Source organism: Columba livia, chromosome 4 (assembly GCF_036013475.1).
Source record: "Columba livia isolate bColLiv1 breed racing homer chromosome 4, bColLiv1.pat.W.v2, whole genome shotgun sequence".
In the NCBI taxonomy this organism is placed as follows: domain Eukaryota; kingdom Metazoa; phylum Chordata; class Aves; order Columbiformes; family Columbidae; genus Columba; species Columba livia.
In genome coordinates, this window is record NC_088605.1 from 16,443,330 (window position 1) to 16,461,179 (window position 17,850).

General features: G+C 39.7%; 1 protein-coding gene across 19 annotated transcripts in view; it reads right to left on the reverse strand.

Moving 5' to 3' along the window:
- Positions 1-17,850, reverse strand: part of PROM1 (prominin 1) — a 64,001-nt gene that overhangs the window by 18,702 nt on the left and 27,449 nt on the right. For all 19 annotated transcript variants that reach the window (XR_010472142.1, XM_065060593.1, XM_065060587.1 and 16 more), the window contains 8 exons: positions 17,199-17,404; positions 10,897-11,017; positions 8,104-8,167; positions 5,636-5,725; positions 4,219-4,436; positions 3,742-3,816; positions 2,531-2,594; positions 597-756 (listed from right to left, as the gene is read on the reverse strand). Coding sequence is in view for 18 of the 19 variants with exons in the window: in XM_065060593.1 (XP_064916665.1) it covers positions 597-756; positions 2,531-2,594; positions 3,742-3,816; positions 4,219-4,436; positions 5,636-5,725; positions 8,104-8,167; positions 10,897-11,017; positions 17,199-17,404 (998 nt within the window). In the remaining variant the exon portion in view is untranslated. The remainder of the gene's footprint in view (positions 1-596; positions 757-2,530; positions 2,595-3,741; positions 3,817-4,218; positions 4,437-5,635; positions 5,726-8,103; positions 8,168-10,896; positions 11,018-17,198; positions 17,405-17,850) is intronic.

The following is a 17,850-nucleotide window of genomic DNA, read 5'->3' on the forward strand; positions in this document are numbered from 1 at the left end:
AACTGGAAAAGTGCATGAAATGAAAACCTTAATGCTTCAAAATATGAGATTATTACTCAACTACAGGAGTCACACAAGTCTCAAATAGGAAGAATGTGTTTTTCTCAAGGTACAATAAACCCATCCACTCACAAGGACAAGTACTACACCTTGAGGAACAAGCAGGGCTGTGCAAAGATTCACAAGGTGTGAAGCAGTATCTCTGCTACTCCTCCTCTCTGTAGGGTGCAATAAAAGGGGACTGGCTGCAAGGCCTCTCCAGTCCCACGCTCTCACAACTTAACTGCAACTCAGTAAAAACAACCCCTAAATAAGAAGTAAGCCTGGCATTGTGAAACAACCCATTCCTTTATGCATTACATCTTCAACATCTACCTATGTCTGTCCTTCTTGGAAAAGACCTGAAAGCCTACAGAGGAGAAATTACCTCTTGCTCTGCAGTTAAACAGCACCCAGCTGTAACAAACAATTGCCATATACTGTCTTCGTTTCACTGTGTGAAACACAATTAATAGTTTAACTTTACAGGACATTAAAATATTATACATTATTAACAACAGGTAGCACTTCGCTCCTGCCTTACTTCCTGTACGTACCTGTAGAAATCGTACTGCTCCACTATCGGAAAATAATCTTGAACGTATGCTTCACTCTGTGTAAGATATACTGTCAGGTCTGCTAAAATCTTCTGAACAGGGAGTGTTTTTGTGAAGGTAGTGATATTTGAACCAATGGAATCCAGCACGTTTTTGATGTCTAGAAGAATAAACACGTTGCACTGTTACAGATTCATAGAAGAAATTTACATTCCACATATGCATTATGAAATGCTATTAAGCCATTTGCCACGTAACAAGCAAGCCATGAAGACAAGCGTGAGGAAGAAACAAGCAGGCAACAGAAACACTGAGCTTCAAAGTAACGCAATGGCATTTTAAATACTTTATTTTTAGCATTCAGTTTAATGATGAAAGATGTAGATGTCGAGCCAGAGTTCCCTCTCTCCTTTCGTCATAATGAACGTGTCACTTTTTATCTAGCCAGCTTAAATCTCGCTTTTCATGCAATATTGCAAATGGTAACACAGAGCAAGACAATTAGTCACTAAGTTTATGAAGAAGATCAAAATCTATTCAAACTCCATCCCTTGGGAACACAACACTGTGAAAGAAATTAGACTGCCTGTATTGAGAATCTATACTAGTAATTTTCAATCTTATTAAAAAAGATAACTTAAATTCATTCCAATTAGTTAGCAACACTCTTGAGATAATGATCAATTAAGCCATTTTCCCCTCAAATTATGAATGAACACGCTACCCTATAAATACAGTTTAGATACACACTATTTAGATACACAAAGACATGATTCATTCACCACTTATACACATTGTCTATTTGTAAAACACAATTTCTCTTTACTCTGTCCCTTCTTTCAACTTGGAACATACTTGAAACAGCAGGGTGCAAAACTACAGGTTGCTACTTGGTAGTAGGCAACACCTTCCTCTTTCTCAAACAACAACTGCAGAAGTTTTTGGCTGTTTGATTTGATGTTTACTCTTCTAAATTCAAACAGGTACCAAAACACTCTTCTTTTCTAATTTTACAAATAGATGTGTTGGGTTTTTTTTTTCCTAGTAAAACTGTATTTTTATTTGATTTGTAACTCAAACTCAGACTTTGTAAAAAGAAAAACCCAAGAATTTATAAATAGATAAATTAAGATGGCCCATTTGCCTTTATGCCTATCAGCAGATACTGAAAATGAGTAAAACTGCATTAGATTTCTTAATGAAAAGCATAACACCGGTTTTAGAAAACTGGCTCATTTTAGGCAAGTTCACACAGTACACTATGCTTGTACACATACTGTGCTTCATTTTGCCCAGGGGAGAAAAGATAAGAAAAACTTACAAGGAACAGCTGTTTATATATGCAGAACAGGTCCACAATGCAAGAACAAAAATTAAAACAGATTAGTATACATATACTATGCTGCATTTTATTCAAACGTCAAATGTCCAGGTACTGTCAAAGAGTAACAGTTTAAAGCGCAAGTAACAAAACAATGAAAACACCATCTAAATTATCCTTAAAGCGTATTTTTTACCTCCCCTTTGCCATCCACTACATTTTAATACAGCAGCAAGCAGGTTTAATTTTTAACATCACACTCCTAAATACATCATAGACAAAACCAGCTTTTCAACCAAAGAGAGATGAAGTATCAATGTGTAGTTGGGGTCCCAAGATTTCTCATTACTTTAGCAGTAAAAAGCCTAACAAATAAAATTCCTCCATAACATTCCATATGGTCTATTTTTAGATTTACTTTTGGGTCCTCATTAAAACACAGTTGCTTTTTATAGTTTTTTTGTGGCACCAAATTTCAAAAAAGAGTTATGTTTTACATTTCCATTTTTACCTTTAGCCCAGAAAAAATATTATCTAAAAAAGATGAGAAAAACATCAGTAAGTGATGTAAAAACATGAACATAATCAAAGTGAAAAGATAGCTTGTCCTCACCTGATAAAATGTTCCTGGTTTGATTCACCACTAAGTCTGGAGTATCATTAAATGCTGCATAACCCTAAGAACAAAAGTCAGAAAAATTATGCTAAGTTTCTCATTGCCAAGTTACTTGCATTTTTTCTCTTTTATACAAGGAGTAAAAGTATACACATGCTAAAATGCACATGGTAATGCTATATTTTTTTATCACTGCACATCAGAAAAGGTCAAAGCAAAATAGGAACTCAAGTGTATTTCAGATTCAGTTTCCTCTCCAAGATAGTCCTTGGAAAAAACCACAATCTACGTTTAAATATACACGCATCATTCACAATCATCTCAGACTTTATAGGACTGTTGCCTGTCAGTTCTCGCACAAAACAGAGTGCACAAATGAAGACTCAGTAAGTGGAAGGAGTCACTGTGTACTGGTCAACACATCCTGGTTACGAACAGCGACATCCAACTGCTTCTGAAGACACTGCAATTCTTGCTTTAGTGAGAAGGGTAAAGAAAGGGTCTAAACTGTGGGGAGGCAGCTCCGTAGCCCAACTGGACAGAAAGGAGAAGCTCCTCAAGCAGATGCTTGACGCCTTCCCTCCTGCAGGCCTGATGGTTTCAGAGGCAGGCACAGGTCCCAGGCCCCTGCACACAGTCTTGGCTTTCAGAAAACTCCTCTATTCCTAGCAAATGTTTTCAGGTTGCTAGATGTTTTAACTGCTCAAACTAAGCCATTTTTTTTCTAGGTGAAAATCATGGTGTTTTGTGTAGTCTTGCAAGAATACTAACAGTAATTACATTAGGTCCATTGCACCAGTTTTAATACCAAATCTGCACATTAAGAATTTGAAAGACGTATTTCAAAATAGCTGGAATACAACTAATTAGGAAAGCATGGATATTTTTTCTTTAGTTTGAATCAAAATATATAATGCATGCTAGCAGATCCATGTTTCTGTTGTTTTGGTTTTTAAGGATTGTTCTTTCAAGCAGACAATTAGCAATACCTTTTTGATCTGTAGTATCCTGGGGACATAAAGCACTATATTTGCACTTTCAAATATTAAATCTTGCCTAAACAGAGGAATAATAAAGGGGGATATCCAGCATGAGGAGGATGAGGTGGAAACAAGAGAATTCTGCTTGAGAAAGCCAAGGGACAACAAGCAATATGTAAGCATCCCAGGTTACTAATTAACAGTCTACAAGACGGTCAAGAATCATACCTTTTGAACGAGACTAGAAAGGTCTATTTTCAGGACATCGTTGACCTTGGCAAGCTGTGAGCTCACTCCTGGCAGCTAGGAAGCAAAAAGCATTCTTGAGTCACATCAAAGTAGTAAGTCTCGCTAATTTACTAAATATTTCAAAGACAGTAGTAAAAAGACAATTTGTAGTAGAATCTTCCTAGCACACTCTTGAAACCTTTGTTGTACTGAAGTGACACTTAACCTTCATATTTTTGGGAGGGTAGATTATTTCACTGCCCAGAGCAGCACTTTAATGTAGCTGCTTGACACACACTTTTATCCTTTTCTACACAGAAGATTAAAAAAGTGACTGGAATTACCCAGAAACACAGAATAAGGGAAGGTCACTTATCTCACAAGCGACGGCACGCACCAACCCATTAAGTTGCAGAGATACTACTCCACTTATTTGAGGCAATCACGCTCTGAGAGCCTGAAAAAATATTCTCTTACCCCACTAAAATTGGCATGGATGCTCAATTGATTTAACGAATTCCTGATGATATTGCAAGTTGAGGCAGCCTGAGTCGCAGAGCACGCAGAATCATTGAGGGTGTTGCTTAGATGTGTTTTAACATCTGTCAAGTTTGCATGAAGCCTCTCTGTTCCCTCCTGCAAAACCTCTACAGAGACGCTCACATTTTCCAGAGCTTCTTTCGTTTCTCTGATGGCTGCAAGGTGCAAAGTTTTTTTATAAAACTTTCGTTAGAAACCAGTCTATAGATACAGATACGAAGAGAAAGTGCACGTGGGAGCGATATGATATTAACATTCTTAGTCTATCCACTTTCCAGATTACTCTTTTCTATCCTTTCCATACATCTGCTTACCCAGTGGTTTCAGTAAAGAGCTTTTAACACTTGATCATTAGTAATTAAAAGAAAGCCCATACCCACAAATCAGAATTTTCAGAATTCTGGTTATAATCAACTCAAAGTATGTAGCTGGAAGATGAAAGGGAAAGAGATCAAGTTGCATCAGCAAGCCTTAATGAGTGTTCAACATTCACTGGCTTTAAATTTCATCCTAAACACACCAAACCAAAAAACACATCCACTGAACAAGTGTTTATTAGACAGAAAAACACATGGATACAACTAAAAATACACAAGTTACAAAAATAAAGTGCACTTCACACAACACAAGGTTTTACTATAATTTTTACCTTTGATAGCCCTTTCCACTTTGACTTCAAGACAAACAAGAGAAATAAAGCAAAAGGAAAATGACGACGAGTGAATAAGAAAGAATTCATGGAAAAAAAAAAACAAAAAACAAAAAACAACCAAACAACAAAGTGACTCAAGTTCGGGGATGCTTTTCCCTTTGCTCTATAAGCTGTATGTGATTCCTGAAAACACCCTTTAATAGAAAAAATAACAAAACAATATTTTCTTTAAATGGAAACAGAACTAAGCATGAGTAATGCTAAACTCAAAGATACAATGAAGAAATGCTGGTCAGCACTCTCATAATAGGCTTGGCAGTGTACAGAACAGGCCACTGTATGCTCATTCCCTGACCTGCACAGACCTATGCACAGCTCTTAAAGCACAGTTTTTCTGGCCTCCTTTATATTCAATGGCAAGGGACAACCACCTGGAGCAGAGAATTTGGATTTCTTCTCTCTTCAGTGACTGCTAAATTAGGTATCAACAATGGCACATAAATCTTGATTTAGTTTTTAAATATATTTATAAACCTTAAAATATCTGAAATCCCCAATTTAAAAGAAACGTCCAAGGCACGTAGAAAAATTATAAGTTGAATCACATTACTGCATAAAGCCATCCTGTGCTGTGCACCGGAAAGACGATGCCTGCCTTACCACGGCAAGAGAACAATAATACAGCAATATGTCCATCCTTACCTCCTGCCATTGTCAGAGCCGCATCAAGTGCGGGACGCACTTCTTTTCCCAGCTGTTCTTGAACTCTACTTCCAAGCAAAGGTCCAACATCTGTAGTATGGAGAGATAAAGGACCCATTACACACTAGTTCAGTTTGAACTACCTGTTAGCATAGCTGCCGTCAGACTCCTACTTAACAAAGTATGCATATATTATTAAAATTTCTCTAATGCCTGACAGTGAGAACTCAGTGACAGAAGATAATGCAGGAACACAGTTCTCCTTTAGCTAGCTACAGGCTTATGAATGAAAGAAGTAAATCAAAATATGGCAGAGAATATTCACTAGCACTTGACCATATAAGTAAAGACACATCACATTTGAACAAGCTCCAAAATATGTATTTCATTGCATTTACTACTTTTGGAAACAGACTTTTTTTCCCACAATCTATCTTAAAGAGGTCCAACATCTGGACAGGAATTTTCTGGCATACTTTCACTACACACTATGTTTTTGTAGTGCAAGAGAAACAAGAAAATGAATTATTTTCCCTTCTCCTATTCCTCATGTTCCCAGCAATGTCAAGGTCACTCACAACCCAGACCTGCCAGTCATCTCTTTGAAATCCCTTAAGCGTGTTAGGGACTCGTCTGCCAGTCCCCATCCCCTCAGGCCGTGAATTCCGCACTGATCCCAGTGCTGCCTTCAGGCTCACCCACTGCTGTCCCCACCTCCAAACCCCTCTCACTGCCCACAAACAAAAGCAGCTTATTTCAGCAACAAGACAGACAAATGCTGAGCAGAGTTCGGTGAAGCATCTTAATGTAACAAATCTTGCAGGCAGTCACTGGGTCCCCACCATTTTTAGATCACGGTAAACAGCTTTTTGAGTTTGTTGTTCTTGATGAGATGGGAATAGCGTATGGTACAGAAGCATCCATTACTGTCAGCACTGTCTTGTCTGGCTTGGGATGAGAATTTTTATCAAGCAGAAAACACTTTTCAGCATTTCCTTAAGGTGGACAAACTGAACTCATCTACGTTTCTCTTCAGGTTTATCCTACTGTTGATTCCCTTAGAACGAAATCCTTTAGTACCTACATGTCACACACTTAATTCTGGTATTTCAAGAAAAGCAAAGCTATCTTTATGTGTTGATGAGCGCTCTCATCACAGATCCAGCTAGGTTCCTGATAGCTAGCATGTTTAAATTGGCAATGAGAATAAATGAATATTTGATTTGAAATTTTGTTTGGAGTGCCTGGGAAGCTACAAGCTAGTACTTGAAATGCAAATGTCAATTTATATTCATTATTGTTATTACAGACTTAAAGATGACACACATTTTTTTAGACCAGAGTGCTGCTGCTTAGAATTAAGGAGGAAGACTACTACTTTGCAACCACATCCAATGTGCTGTATTAGCCTCATACAGAGGTGCTTAGGGACACAGTTTAGAGGTGGACTTGGCAGTACCAGGTTAACGGTTGGACTTGATGATCTCAGAGATCTTTTCCAACCTGCTCAACTCTGTGATTCTAGGACACATTGACCTCAAGGTATGCCAAGCTGGCTGCACTGAAAACTACCTTTAAAATACATTTTAAACCTAGACAGAAGCATAGATTCTGGGCACGATAAGCCAATTCATGATAAGTGGCATGCTGCCACAGTTGCATAGTTGGATCCCAGCAACAATCGTGTTTAAAATTGGTTTTGTTATTTGTGTATTTCACTTCAGTCTGAGTTGCAGGCTTGTACACATTTATTAACACCTGCTAACAGTGCATCTTGAATTGTAATCTGCACTGAATATGGTCAGCCCTCTCTATTATCATGAGTTTTGGAAAGCGATGCTTAAATTCTGAAAAACACACAGTGGTTTGGTTGTTTCTGTTTACTGAGAGCTTTAAAAGGTGGTGCCTGCTACTGTAACGGTGCTGAAGGGGAAAGTGCAGTAGCTGTATTTCAAGTTTTATCTCCTGCTCTTCAACTGCTCAATTCTGAAACGGCAAATATGTTAAGCAGCTTTAGAAAGAAGATAAGCTTATACCTCAACTTCTAGCTGAGTACAGGACAAAGGTATAACAACAAAAGTAAACAAATACACAGATCTCTCACTCACTGGAACCATCAAAACAGCTAGTAGCCCTGTTCTTTGATGTTTGGCTCTACAGTTAAAAACTCAGGAACAATATTCTAAAAAAGCACGAAGTATTAGTGGTTACTGAACTATAAAAAGGAAAATAAAATATTAGCCTGACTTACTGTACAAGCAATTTAATAAAATACTTTTATTTCAGGAAATAATAAGCACTACACCAGCTCTGAGACATTTTATGTGAAAAGAATGGTAGGTTTTAGTCTCATTTACCACCGCATATTCTCAAAAATAAAAATTTACTTTGCATTAAGAGCTATTTACATCATATTATTGAAGTCTTTAAATACACATCACTAACCCCCTTTAAATCAAAGTACTTACTATTTAGGTCAGAGAGTGCTTTATCCTTAGTTGTGTTGTACTGGCTCACCAAGTAGTCAATTTGCTGAAAATAAGATGACAAAAAAACTATTAAAATAACTGGAAAAAAGTAATGCTTTTAAATAATGAGTCAAACTGCCACTTTGGAACAATCAAAATATTTGTGCAAACCCCCAAAATCCTAGCTCTCTACTGTTTTCAGTTAACTAAGTATTATAAAACCCTGCTTGGCAGAACCACGCATAATAAAAGATGTGTTTAACTGGGAAATCTACTTAATTGGAACACCTCTGGGGTCAATTATTCAGCTTAGAAGTACTAAGTAGCAGGAACTGGGGCCTTGTGAAGGCTTCAAGTCAGTCAGGCCAATAAGGTTTTGCACGTCTTCATCTCTGTTACTTGATGCTTTACTGGCATCAATTCCTCCCTCATGGCGAGACTCGTAGCAGGTTGCTGAGGTGGTAATTTGGAAGCAATTCACAAAGCAGACTGGTTTGTGTCCGGGCAGCCAGCCCCTCAGAGCTTCTCCTGCAGGAAGGAGCTGCCTGGTCTGTCTCAGTGGCAATGGCTTCCTTGCCCCCAGGCCGATTTGGCCCAGTCACAACTTGGGCTCAACCAAGACACCACAATAATATGAAACAGCAACCTAGTTATCACCAGATGCTGGGTTTGGACAAAATGCTATCAAAGAACCATGACAAGTGTAAATCTTACTATACTAATTTTGAAAAGACATCAAATAACTTTAATTGTTTTCTCGATGTTTGAAACAATGCATTACGAATCCTACCCGGATTGAGTTAAGTAAAGGTTAAAACACTTGACAAAAGGGGTTCCAATCTTAAACTTGACTCAAATGTGTACCAAAGTGTATCAGGCTTGCAGTCTCAGACTTTCCGTGGAGTAAATTAAGAAGTATCAGACAAAAAAAACACCCTAAACCAACCTATCGATCATATGGCAGTGGATGTAATTAAGTGACGAAGTATGAAGCAGACCTCCTTTTCCTGAAGAAGTAGAATGAATTGGAGTTTCTTACTAAGAAGGCTGTAGGTATATTTTTGTTTGTTTGGTCAGCCTAGGCTAACCTAAGGACTAACATTTTGCAAGGCTACAGGTTTTGCATTGTCTCCAGCAATGTCACAGACAAAAGGCGATTCTGTATAACTAATAGCGTTATCACTCATTACTCATAGTCTGCAAATCTTCTATGACATGTACTCTTAACATGTGACTTCTTTTTACAAATCCTCTTATATGCTGTACACCTTACACTGATGAGTCAAGGACACCAGTTAGGATTTCAGAGCTTTAGAGATAATTAGTTGGCTTCTAGAACTTTTCCAAGAAGCTGAAGTCCTTCTCCTATCTTTAAGAAATTCTTACAAATGTGCGTGTATACATGACACCCATGTACCTTGCCTGTCAAAGTGACTTGGAAGATATATCTGATGACTGCGTCATTAAGTGCCATCAAGTCTAAAACAGAAAAATTAATAATCCTGCACAGAGACTAAAAGCCTTCTACCTAACTGAGACTTTGAGGAGCACCTGGCACAAATGTTCAAGTCCTGACACTTTTAAACTCAACAATTCACTTGTTTTTAGTAACTTTTTGCTAGGATCTATATTTTCCTCTATTAAGATAGTTACTTCTGTGTAACAGATTCTCTACTCCCAGCACGCTGTGAAGGGGAGCCCAGTGGTTTCTGGTGCAAGGGGATTACATCTCTCTGTGCCTGACAAAAGACACGCTGTGTCTGTCAGGAGAGATTGTTGGCAGGACCTCCACTTCCTGCCATATATCTCCTTCACCGGACTGTCACAACACCATGTGCAAATGAATGATTGTACAGGGAACAGGTCCAGAAATGGAAACAGTCAGCGACATCCCACATATGTCCTGTGTTCTCATACAGTCCTGCCAGCAGGAAAACAGCTCATGGGTTATGGGAGCCCAGAGTGACGGTGACTGGGATGCTGCCACACTCGAGGATCCCACAGAATGGTGTTAATTCCACCTTTTTCTAATTTTCAGTCATGTGCAAGTAAAACTAATTAAATCCAATTTAATTAATTAAAATTAATGAAAGACAAGATAATAGGACTGTTGGACTTCTTTTTCCTTCTGATCCATAAAGAACTTAAATTTGTACATGGGCAAGTTTATAAGTCTTCCTTACTAGCATTTCTTTCAACACCAAAAAGGTAAGCTGAGGACTGCTTTTGGGACGTCAATGAAAGTTTAAAAGTAGAAAGGAGAGATTCTTTCCTGTTCAGTATGGCACAGTGTGACACTGGTTTAAAGAAAAAACTGTCAAAAATGCTTCCGGAAAAAAAGTTATTGTAGCTCACTCCCAGAGCCCACACAACTGAGTTCAAAATACAAGGAAACAGGAAAAAGCAATAAGGAATCCAAGTTTTCATGTAACATATATATATTTTTTTCCTATTAAAGCTATATTTTTTCCAAATGATTCACCTTCTGCTAGTGATCTTCACTAGTTCAGTAGGAGGGAAAGGGCCTATAACCATCATCACAGAATACTCCAGAAAGGCAGCTCAAAAGCTGCTCAGTGAATGTGAGTCCATCAGGATAACTTCCAAACATTTACTGCTATGTGAAAACACCCTACCTTGCATCACTTATGCTACTTTGTCAGACTGACACACAAAGAATAAATAACATACTGCAAGTGTGATTTATACCAAACAGTAACAATTTTCTGCAATACTTCTTTCTTACACATCTTCCCTCCCACCCCCATCCCGCACAAATAAAAAATTCTTTACCGCTGGAGTGTCGTTAAGGAAAATTTTCAGATCTTTAAAATTACTGTTAACCAATTTCTTTGCTCCTCGGACTTGGTTAGTTAAATGCTGGTTGGCAGCATATGCACACAGGACTCCAACACTACAAAAACATAGATAATAGATATTTATTACTGTAAATGTCCATTCTGACATAAAACAGAAACAAAACATTACAGCAAAAAAAAAAAAAAAAAAAAAAGAACATTATCAAAATATTACTACAAGTTCTCACATTTACCACAAGGCAGAGTAGAGGAATTTGCCATAAGGGCCAATATTGTGCTACTACTTAAAAAAAAAAAGGGGAAAAAGTGATGTTCACACAAAGTATTCAGAAGTTATTAACATACAGCTACCTGTTTGCATTGATACTGTCAGCAAATGTGTATAGCCTAGGTAAATTGTACAATACTTAGAAATGTTAGGCTCTTTTACATGTAACATTAACCTAGATAAAGCTACAAGCAAATGCTCATAAAACAAGTGTATAATGAAATATTTTAGATTTGAAAACTTCAGCAACATTCACTCGTAGTGGCCCAATTTATTTACATAATGTCATAGATCTTTCAAAAGCACAAGAGTAGTCCTTATTAATGCTAAAATTATATATAAGCATTTTCTGATAGTAAAACAAAAGGTGTAAAGTGAGCTAGACTTCCAGTCAGCACTGTTGCTGATTATTTTCTATTTGATCATTCCCCACTATAAAATTCTAATTACAGCACGGCAGATCCACACAAACAGTAAGTAAAAAGGCAATTAAAAGCCCCATGAGAGGCTTCAAATGTTTTTTGTGTAGTTTAGGTGTAAAATAGAATTAAACAGAGGCATGACTTTTTGGTTTTAAACATCTCACGTTCACAACAGCTGACCTTTCAGACAAACACAAAAAATCCCCAAGAGTAAGCACCGGAGTGGTAACAGCCTCACAAGCAGGCTGGCTACAAACCCACTTGATGAGTTAAGCACTCACTTTCCACGGGTTTAATTGGAAGACAACACAGGTGCGCTCAGCAGAGGCACGACACATCCTCCAAGGGCAAAAACATCACAGGGCGTTCCTGGATGGCACATTTGTTGGGTCTCTCATTTTGCATTGTAGCGCAACAGCTCAATACCAGTGAGGCAGCACCTTGACAGGCCATCACAGACATCCAAATGACAAGAGAAGGGAGTCACTTACACAAATGGTACTGTCCTCCTCCCAGACTGGCCAGCTTCCTGAGCTGGGGGGTCAAGACAACCTAAATACTAATATTTTTAAAAACGACTTAGAGAAAACCCATACAGGCTCCCTTATGGACAAAACTTATATGGTAAGCATAATTCTTGCTCCAAAGAATGTATGTTTGAAGGAAGCCATAATACAGCTGCATAAATGAGGAATGAGATGGCAGGGAGCACATGGGTACCTAGAATATCACAGTTTGCATACCCTGGCAAGACAGGAGCAAACACTCTGATGATGCTCATCTCCTCTCATCAGCGGCCCAAAACGAAACCTTCATCTTTATTTTGCTTTTCCTTTTTCAATTTTCCCAAACAAGGTAAAGGCTTGTTCTCCTGGTAAAACTGGTCTCAAGCACAGGAATTTTTGCTGCTCTGACAAATACTCTCAGTAGGAAAATTCTGATTTCAGAGCATGATACAGGAAGAGACGGCAAGACCGTACACCACAAGTGCTGGTCTGTTAGGACTGCCTCACTAATATTTTTCTCAATATCCAAAAAATTCAGAACATGATGAGAGAGTTTGACATAAAAAGATTACTTCTCCATCCTAAATTTCACAGCTATGTCTTCAAAACTGGCGATAAACCACCTTCCCAGAAGTCACTAATGAAAGAAGGGACACCAAAATTTATCTTACTACTTATTTAACTAAGAGCAAATGCCATAGTTTTATGTCCACTGTGACCAACACTCGAGCAGCCACTATGAGAATGCATAAGGTGCCAAGAAACTCAGTAACTTTCAACAAAAGCAGCAGCAAGTGGCTTCATGTTGGACACACACAAGACATTATTTATTTTCACTCTACAGTGATGAGAATTGTTTTTAAAACTTTTTTAAAAAAAAAAATACAAAGTATCTCAAGCTATCAGGAAAAGTAAACATTGGTATATTACTCTGAGGTTCAGAGTTTATAACAACAACCTTGTTCTTTGGACAGCCAGTATTTTTATGTCCTTTCAATGTTATGCTCACAGAGCAGAAAGGTCAATTGGAAGCTAACAAAACAGTACTTTGTAAGCCTTGAGCATGATCATTTTTCTTTTCAGTCTCCTAAATGGAAGGAGTGGGAGGAAAGAAGATAGCGGAGATGCTTTAAGCAGACACGGCACTCGGAACAATTGCGACTACATTCTGAATGTAACTAAACAAATACACAAAATGATAGAGGAAAAAAAATCTATTTATTATATAACAGAGCCTTGAATCAACACTCAATAAGCAGCTACAAGGAGAGAGGCATAAAGTGGGAATAAAAAGGACAAGCCTTTTCTGTAACAGATCAGAGAACCGTTTAAACAGTCTCTTCAGCAGGCACATATTCCACACTTAATTTCTTGTCAGGTTTCCCAGACCGATATAAATGATATTAATCCAGTTGCAGGGGGGACTCAAGCTTCTCCTTTAGCTCTGCATGCAAAAAATTTCACGTCACAGAACAGAAACCCTGAACAGATTTACACACTGGGGAAATTCCACCTTCCTCACTACTAGCTAACGAATTGAAGAAAAAAAAGGGCTGAGATTTCTGTATCAACTTTTTCACCAGTTCTTCCAGATAATGTTAACTCCCAGGTTCTGACCAACATGCATTACCAACCTCAGAAAGCCAAGAGGCTGCCTGTGAATCCTCCATGAGGTACCTGCCAAGATCCCAAGTATCACTCCCTTCAGACTTGGCTTTCCTCAGCTTCATACACAGTAACATAAGTTCTTTCTTGAAGTTGTGGATAACACAAACCACCTTGGAAGGACAGAAAACTGACTATATCTACAGCCAGGACATTTTCTATCACCACTAAACTTAGTATTAAAACCTCTTCATAATTACCAGAGCACCAAATCAGCGCAAAAGTGTGAAGAAACAAGATTCCTCAGGAGTAAAAACTATCAGCTGAAATCTTCCAAAATCTACATTACCAGCATATATATGTCAGTGTGAACTTGCATGCTGACACACAGAAAAGCCATCCCCATGTTACCAGAGTTTTCAAGAGTTGCTGCCTATACACACACAATCTACCACAAGCTGTGTCTTCAGCACCTTTCCCCTGCCAATGTTCTCTACCCATGCATTTGACCTGTCTTTCCCAGTCAAGGAAAGATAGCTTAGACACATTCCCTGAGGGGCAAGGGGAGAGGGGCAAGGGGAGAGGGGCAAGGGGAGAGGGGCAAGGGGAGAGGGGCAAGGGGAGAGGGGCAAGGGGAGAGGGGCAAGGGGAGAGGGGCAAGGGGAGAGGGGCAAGGGGAGAGGGGCAAGGGGAGAGGGGCAAGGGGAGAGGGGCAAGGGGAGAGGGGCAAGGGGAGAGGGGCAAGGGGAGAGGGGCAAGGGGAGAGGGGCAAGGGGAGAGGGGCAAGGGGAGAGGGGCAAGGGGAGAGGGGCAAGGGGAGAGGGGCAAGGGGAGAGGGGCAAGGGGAGAGGGGCAAGGGGAGAGGGGCAAGGGGAGAGGGGCAAGGGGAGAGGGGCAAGGGGAGAGGGGCAAGGGGAGAGGGGCAAGGGGAGAGGGGCAAGGGGAGAGGGGCAAGGGGAGAGGGGCAAGGGGAGAGGGGCAAGGGGAGAGGGGCAAGGGGAGAGGGGCAAGGGGAGAGGGGCAAGGGGAGAGGGGCAAGGGGAGAGGGGCAAGGGGAGAGGGGCAAGGGGAGAGGGGCAAGGGGAGAGGGGCAAGGGAGTTGGCAGCACAAGAGAGATGGAGAGAAGATCCAGAACGCACACGTAGATGGTACACCCTGAAGAAGTCCACCTCCTAGAAAACCTTCCCATTCCACACATATGTGTCTTTGAAGCAAAGCTCCACTGGCAGAGATGTGGGTTTGGGGTGCTCTGATGGATGCATGCCTTGCTAAACACATCTTCTGAAGCAGCGCAGCACTTGGTGAAGGAGCCTACAGCGTTCCAGTCACCGGGCAGGGCTCCGGAAGACATACTCCTAAAGGAGGTCCCCAATGCTGCACGAACCTCAAAATATACCCAAATAATATCAGGACCCACCTTGGTGGTTTCATGGCACATCTTGATGTAACCCTGTATTAGCAGAGACCATTCAAGTTTTTGTTCTTTTGGCTTCGTCTGCAAGTAGCCATAAGCATTTTACTTGCACGGGACTAAACTCTTTTGATTATTGTCACATTTTATGTATGCAGCTGTGGCACAGTCCTTGAGATGTGTGGTTTTTGGCAAGTACAACGACAGATAAATCTTCCACCTAAGCTGAAATCGGGTGGTAACTTGGGAGAAAAGTAGGGAATAAATCCGCAAGGAGATTTAGTATGAGTACAGTATAAGAAACAGAGAAACAGTTGTAAGTAAATCTCAGGCTTTTTCCAATTTTTTTGTTGGGGCAATGGCTACCAAGATGACTGTCCTTTCGTGTTTCAGCACACCAGTAAACAAGCTGACATGAGCTTAAACAGATCCAGGCCTGGCATCTCCTCTTCCCTCGTGAAAGACGATCCAGGAAGGGCAGCAGAATCCTGCTTTGTACGGAGGCAGACGGGAGACCTGAGCCCTCAGGTAGGCAGGGGTCAGCAATATTAGTCCCGTAAGTCCTGTCTGGCCTTGCACAGCACTCACAGCATTAGAGACTTAGCCGAGGAGTCATATGAGATTATCTCCACATCAGGCCAAGCTCTCCCTTTGGGTAAGCAACTGATACTCCTGACGTCTTATCCAAAAGGAAGAAGAAAAAAGAGTTAAAGAGGCAGTTTCCCTTATCCTGGAAAGCATGTTATTAGGGATCTCTGATCTCCCAGTCATGACCTGGGAAGAAGCCTTTTCCAATGCTATATATGCCAAGAACAGCTGGCAGCAAATACACAAGGTAAAGAGACCAAAAAGGGGGGCGATTTCTTAATTTCTCCACTGACCGACAATGTTCCTCGGCCATTATAAACACGACATAGTGTCCTGCAACACAGCATTCCGCAACATGGTGTAAAGATGCCTGGCAAACTCTGTGAGCTACTTTCAGTTTTGGCATCCTGAGAGCTATTTTAATAAGTTACTTTCTTTGAGGCACCATTGTACTACAAGCAACTTTTGTCCTGTCATCATGGCAGGGATGCACCTATCACCTACAATACTATTTGGCTTTTCTAGTTGTCAGACTACTTAAGTGTCATTTTTGTTAGTAATGCCTAGGAGAAAAGAGCATGTTCCCACACCTGACATCAGCGTGGTCTATATTTGAGCATAGGCAAGGTCTCAATTCGTCATGACAAACAATAGTAAAAATAAAAAAATTTAGATTACAGTGAAATGATAAACTTAAGTCTCACCTGACTGAACAATCACACAGCATAGATGACAAGACTTGAATTTTAAAAAAATATAATCACAAAATAAGAAGAGTAGGCAGGTGAGAATATTAAGAATTTGAAGGAAAATAAAAAACCCGAAAGCAAACAAAGTATTTGGAAAGCACCTACAGGGAAAAGTCTGGATTGTAGTGCCTCATCACCCATTACACACCCAGAAAAGAACAGGAGCATATTCCTAACACTAATGTCAACAAACTCCAGGACTTTGCAGTGAGTGCACACAAGGGTGAAACAACTCAGTGCCCAAAGGAAAACCCATTGTTTTGAAGGAATAAGAAAAGCTGGAGGATGGTAAATACTGAAGGAGGTCACACAATTGCTTTTCTCATCACTACCACACTATCCAGAAAACAGCAGTATGCTGTACCTCAAGTTCCCTATAGGATCCTTATTGAACATAGGACACAGTATCTCATGTTCCTAAGTTTAATGTTACATCCTGCAACTGCCATTTTGAGACTGGCAAAAACTTCATTTGGCAAAATCAAGCTTGATTTTTTTTTATTTTGTTTCACACCCAGATTCACCTTAATGTGCATATCATGACCTGTGGATAGCAATGGTAGCAGTGTTTTTACAATGCAGTCACATTTTCATTAATAAGCAATATTACTTAAGTTTGATAAAATCATTTTTGCACCTGTAGGCTAATACAGTAACATCACGTCATATGACACTGCAAACTTAATGCTATACCAAGCTTCATAATGTTCTCTTTATTACACTTGCCTTATTATTAAAGAAGCAACAAAAAGAAATGTTGCAAAACAGCTCCTCTGACAGTCAGCATTTTTCTTCTGTCTTTGATGCATTTCCCCACCACAGTTGTCACAGCAACGACACATACAGAAGCAAAGTCCCACAAGAGGCAGTAACAAAATAAATACCAATCCCAAGGCTGTGGAGACTATAAAACCGATTTCATAGTAGATGGCCTGTAATTCAGACAAAAATAGTGGTAATAGCAGATATCACACAATAACTGCAATCAATAAATAGCAAATAATTGAAAAAGTCAAACTACAGACTAAACTATCTACTAAGTTACTGAGGTTATGGACTTAGTGTATTTTGTCAATAATTGACAACTTTTCTAACAAAAGGATAGATAACATTGGAGATACTAACGCTAATAATTATTTAGCTAGAATATTAGCTAGGTAAACCACAGCAGTGAGTGCTAAGAGAGAACTATGCTCACAAGAAACAAACATGAATCAATGCAACTGAAATAGGTTAAAAATGAACATATTCGATTTCCTGGACCACAAATTCACTGTTCCTCACATTTGTTTCCAAAAAGGCTTCAGGAAGGTCAGCAAGGCTGACCAGAACAACACTGCATCGGGGAGCGGGGAGGGAGGCTTAGATTGTTCTCCTT